This window comes from Amphiura filiformis, chromosome 18 (genome assembly GCF_039555335.1).
Source record: "Amphiura filiformis chromosome 18, Afil_fr2py, whole genome shotgun sequence".
Lineage (NCBI taxonomy): Eukaryota > Metazoa > Echinodermata > Ophiuroidea > Amphilepidida > Amphiuridae > Amphiura > Amphiura filiformis.
In genome coordinates, this window is record NC_092645.1 from 45,957,471 (window position 1) to 45,963,729 (window position 6,259).

General features: G+C 34.1%; 1 protein-coding gene across 1 annotated transcript in view; it reads left to right on the forward strand.

The window, feature by feature from the left end:
* Positions 1 to 881, forward strand: part of LOC140139615 (sialidase-3-like) — a 30,266-nt gene extending 29,385 nt beyond the window's left edge. Inside the window, exon 10 of the mRNA XM_072161318.1 lies at positions 9 to 881. Within this exon, the coding sequence (XP_072017419.1) occupies positions 9 to 395 (387 nt within the window). The 3' untranslated portion in view covers positions 396 to 881. The remainder of the gene's footprint in view (positions 1 to 8) is intronic.
* Positions 882 to 6,259: the final 5,378 nt, after the last annotated feature.

Below are 6,259 nucleotides of genomic sequence, written 5' to 3' on the forward strand. Positions count from 1 at the left end.
TGACACAGGCTAGTACGATCGGTTTTACAGCCCCACAGCCACTGTCGCCATCCAACACCTGGGTCGTCTTCTCCAACCCAGCATCGTTTACAACCAGACGAAACATGGCGGTGAAAATCAGCAAAGATGGCTGCCGAACGTGGAGCAAGCCGTGGGTTATCCACGCAAATGCTAGTGCCTACTCAGACTTGGCCTATTTTGAGACATGGGACTCAGATGCTGGAGTCTACTCACCAAATATTGCAATTTTATTTGAAGGTGGTGGAGAACATTCGTACGAATCGATTCAATTTAAAATGTTTAGTTTGGAGAGGATGTTACAAGGGATAGCGGAACCGTCACCATTTTTTCCAGGATCAAATTTCTTTCGAGGACCAAAACCGAAAGTATGGTAGCAGTACAAGCTGTATCAAAATGATTGGTACACATTAATATTTCCATTGATAATGGATGAGTCTGACACATAAAATTCAACACATGTCATGATAATTGATAATTGTGTAACATGTCATAAACTATATGTGACCCATCACATCGAAACACGATAAAGATAAGAAAGAAAATGTGCCCGAAAAATAAAGAAAATAATAAGGAATTTGAACTCTAGTGTCACATAGAATTGCCATTCTGCATGCGATATTAATAGAAGAGGTGCCATTTTAAAGCTTAAAAACTAGTCCTTTAGTTTGGTAAAGAAATCTGCACATTCATTTTTGACGACAACTGCCGTGTTTCGATGTGATGGTTCACATATATTCTGGACATTACAAGAGTATCCAATGTTACATTTGGAAGATGCAGGCTTTTCCATAAGGCCAAAAAAATTGTTGTGTAGCCCTCAACCGTCCGACCCTAAATCCTGAAAAATCAGGGTCGAATTTTTTTTTTTTTTTTTTTTTTTTGAATGATGATTTTTACAGATTTGTTCAAAAACTCAATGTTTTTCACTTAAAATTAATATTTTATTGAAAGACTAGTCTTTAATTGATGTCTAACAGGTATCCAGAAGTCAAAATTGACAAATGTCCCTAATTGAAGAAGCATTATTTAATATTTGAGGGGATTTTTAAAAGCTGAAGGTTTAAAAAAAAAAAAAAAAAAAAACCTGACCGTCCGTCCCAAATTTCCCATTTTCCCACTTGAGGGCAACTCAACAATTTTTTTTGTTGGCCTAAACATCAAAATTGATAGGTACCAATCATCTTGATACAGCCTATATTAAGCATTGCATATATGACATACAGTGCACAAAATAATTAAGGTACTCAGGGATTTCTCATAAAACATATTTTATGGACATTTGGGGAAAATGAAATCTTTTTGCCAGTATATCTGGAGATATTTTTGTAGCAAAAACTGGTACCTTAATTCTTTTGCGCACTGTATTTTGTCTGTGTTATCTATGCCATGAAAAGGTAATTCTGAAGAAAAGTATTCATTCCATTTACCACCCAGTGCAATTAACAAAGTCACTTTGGATGGGCTTACTTACAAAATGTAATTCCATGATCTGAAAATACTTAATTCCGATACCTAATTCGAACAATAGTCAAGGTCCCTTTAACCTTTTCCCAACATTCCAATATATTATGGAATCTATTATAGGACTCCCACATGTAGACCATCTAATTGTGACCAATCACAAAGTGGGGACATTGCAGCAAACTGCTTTTCAAGATATGGATGAAATCATGCATGAAAAATAAAGAACAATTTTGACAATGGTGTCTCAAAATTAAGGTGATAAATGATTACTTGACTTGACTGAGTATTAGCTTCAGCTTTTCTTGGAAAGTCTCCCCTTTTGATGTGGCTGGTCACGTATGGATCCTGTTAAAACCCTCAATTTTTGCAAATTATTATTATCAGGCATGGCCCATGAAAAAGATAAAGGCTCAACCTACCGACAATCCTTGGAAGGGCAACCAAAATATTATCTTTTTTGATCTCCTATTAAAGCATTAAAACATCAATCATTCTGTTTTTTTCCATGTACAGCAATCTTTGGCTTGTTTGGTTATCTATATGTATTGCTTGAACCATATATATACCTTCATCATACCCTAGTATTCAATAGTACGTAGTATTATGCAAAGGTGCATAAACCCTCTTTGGATTTCATTTACAAAAAAAACACGAAAAACTACCCAGTTTTCAATTTGATTTTCCAAATTTTCACCTTGATGATACAGGGTATACATGCCCACATTCCTCCACGATGCTTATGCTACTGAAACTACCCAATTTCCTTAAAACAGGCCAAAATCTGTGGTCTTTAGCCCTAAAAGTGTATTACAAATTATATCCTGCATACCTCATCATATTTCACTACTCAGGAATTTCGAATAAAACATATTTTATGGACATTTTATGGGGAAAATGCAATCTTTTTGCCAGCATGGAGATATTTTTATAGCAAATGTTGCGGTATTGCCATGTTATGAATTTATGTGGAATAATATGCGTCCATGTGTGCTATGTTGTAGTAGTACGGGTTGTTTATATACATATTACCTCAAATACATCAATAGCTGCCATATAGACATTTAACAATGTTTGGAGTCTATATTGTATACAATTGTGACGTCCCATGTCAAAAGGAGACACTTTTGGGCAGGATTGTAAATGGAGAAATAGCCCAAGATTTGCACGGGGTGATTTTTTTCACAATTTGGGTTTGTTGCAAATTTGTGATGTTATTAATGTTAAAAATAATGTCTGATAGTTTCAGACCGGAATATAACGGGCATCTTGTATTTTTTGAGACATTTTTGAAGAGAAATCCTACTCTCAACATTGTCAATAATATTTTTAAAGGCCGATATCTCAATTTCCAATTTTATAATACCATAACTTACAAACTCAATATCTTCGCTTAGGAATGTCCGATTTCATCGGGGAAAACAGTGTTGTGGAGCAAAATATCTCTTTATTTAAGATATGTAAAAACCTCAATATTGATAACCTGCCCAAAAGTGTCTCCTTTTGACATGACACGTCACAATTTAAAAAACATGACATCTGACAGCTACATTGTATTATCGGTGAGCCCTTCTTGCACTCATATCTCAGCATTTAAATCAAGTGTTAACATTTCTAATGTGTAAGAAGGAAATAATTTTTAAAAAAAAAAAAAAATAGTAGAAACACATTTTTTCTTTTTTAAATGAAAAAATGTGAGATAAGGATGAACATAGTATTTTTGAGTCAACATGATGAGGGGTGAATGCAATTTTATTCAACTGAAAACTTGTCGATATCTTATGAGGGAAATATTTTCAATTTATTCCCTACGGTGGTGGTTCATTGGTCATCTCTCATTGAAATTATATCTCAAATATATTAAAAAGTGTATATGGATGGGTGCCATGTAGGCCAGTGGGCAAAAATTGGGCTATTCCATTTAAAAAATTTGATATTTCTGGATATATCTACCACAGGGGGAGTATGAATTTCAAAAAGAATGAACACATTAGGCAGCTCCATTTGTATTTCATACACCCTCTGGGAAAGATTGAACCTGAATCTTCCAGAAAGGGAGCCGGGAGAGTTTCAAATATAGCTGCCTAATGTGTTCATTCTCTTTGAAAGTAATACTCCCCCTGTGGAAGATATTTCCAAAAAGGGGAATGTGGATTTCAAGTGGAATAGCCCAATTAGTGCCACCTGACCATATGATTTTGAAACTGAAATAACAAGAACATTCTGAAATAATGTACAGTAAGTGTAATAATAAGGCCAGTTCATGCTTTTTATTCAGTGTCAAATATTGGATGTAACAAGATTTCGTTATTTAATTTATTTCCCCTTCTATATATCCAGTCATATTTAACTTCTTGCATACAATGTATGTTTGTTGAGGTTAAATCGATAACACATTTCCACCAGATATTCAAAGTCAAATATAACAGATTTGTCGACAAACATTGTTAGAATTAATAAAAACAATTTGAAATAAATAAATAAATAATACATTTTGGATTTATATAGCACATTTTTAGAGGATTCAAAGTGCTGTAATTTTGCTACCACTGGTGAATCATCACAATCAGATTGCATCAATAAGGCGGGTTGCAACCAAACCCGGCAAACCTATCCGTACTTAGATTGTAACATCCACCAATTATCTGTGCAGCTCCCCAAATTCCATTTGGTGAAGGAAGTTTTTGATAACCAAGCAACTAGTCACAGTCTGACAAATTTTGAAAGCAGGAGGAATTCGCAGATCCCTGGAGAAAACCTGCAAGAGCAAACATGGATCGGAATAAACCAAGTGCACATACAGTCCTTGGGCATGGCCGGGGCTTGAACCCGGGACTCGGTGATTCAAAGCGAGGGAACAACTGCTGTACCAACTCACTCTCCCTTTGGAACAGATTGAATAATGAATACTTGTTGCATCAAATATTTGATGTCGAATATTTGAAGTATGACTCGGCCCTTAAGGGATCTAAAATGAGCGTTTATTGCTTTTCGACAGTATTTTTTGTGGGACATGAGAGCACCTCAGACCTGTCGAATTGCATTCTGAATCTGAAGCATGTCTTTCTGATATCAAATAATTTTCATTTTTGAAAATCACAATATAATACAAATTTTATGACAAATTATAAAAATTTGATATTTTTCAAATTTTTGATATATAACAGTCCTCGAAGTAAATTATATAAATCTAATGATATATTCTTAAAGTGTATGTAGCAGGAGGAAAAGCCGACGGTCAATTGAAAATTTTGACCTTTCATATTGAAGATATGGATTTTTTCCCAAAAAGACCTAATTTTTTTTGGTGTTTTGGGAAAAAATCCATATCTTCAATAATGAAAGGTCAAAATTTTCAATTGATCGTCAGCTTTTCATCCCACCTACATACACTTTTTAAGTATAAATCATCAGATTTATAAAGTTTACTTCAAGTACTGTTAAATATCAAAAATATCAATTTTAATGATTTGCCATAAAATGTGTATTAAATTGCGAATTTCAAAAAATCAAAATTATTTAATATCAGAATGACATTCTTCGTATTCAGAATGCAATTCGATATGTCTGATGTGCTCTAATGTCCCAAAATAAATACTGTCCAAACGTTCATACCCCAGCCCTTAATGGATATATATCTTCTAGTTTTTAAGGTGACTGTGTACTCTCAGACATGTAGTAAAAGTGCAATAACTTTGTAATTATTCGCGCAAGACATAAAAGTATACATTTTTATAAAGGCAAGATATCAATTAATCTTAATGTAAATATAGATTTGGTGTAAAAACAACAATTATGAAGAAAATCACAAACAAGTGAGTTTTTGGCAATATTTGTTTGGTACATCATAACAAAAAAACACTCTTTCCAAAACATTTTATTTTGTTTTTATCTCAATCTTGAGGCTCCATTCCAAAAACCGTTTTTTCTAGTTTTTTGATATTGGCCTTTTTAAAATTCACAAATGCCTATTTGCACAAAGTGATGACTTTGGTAAAATGGTTTCTGGAGTCGATCATGCTTTTTATTTACGATGATCATATTTGCTTACCTATAGATGCTGTATTTATTGAGTTATTGTGTACCTAAATTGTTATTTTACCGAGAAAATGAACATTGAAATAATGGCTGTTGAAGTTTAAAGTGGTCACATCTTGCACTTTCATCGAATCTCACAGGAGAATGCGGCAGTTTTCGTTTTTGTACCTTACATTACGTGAACATCGGGTAAATCCACAGCCCCATGAAAAGTTTGAGCGAAATCCATTCATAACTTGATATTTAAATCGGGGGAAAGAACTTGAAAAAAACCCCACATTTTATCAGCAAAAACGAAGCCATTTGACCACTAGGTTTTTGTGAAATCAGTGCTTCCATGGTGTTTCCATAAGATGCGCTGCGCAAGCAGATAAGCGTCGTGTATGCGTAGCGTATCTGTGAGTTTTGCGTGATGCGTTGTTGCGCGCGTGTACCCTGCTGGTACAACAATGATTTTCTTTTCTTTTAAATTTCAAACATGAATGGAATAGTGAAATAAAATCCTTAAAATATTGCAGTTGGAGTTTACAAATCTGGATTTTCATTCCTTGTATTTATAAAAAAACAGCAAAGTACAAACATATCAAAAAAACTCAATTTCGAGAAAGAAACAACGTCTAGTGTACACAGCCACATTAAGCTTCTCATTGTATTGAATATTATGTTACGTATTCTCCTCAGGCTCAAATAAGGCTTGGATTTCATATGTGACCTGCACCCACAAAATGAGCGTAAAGTC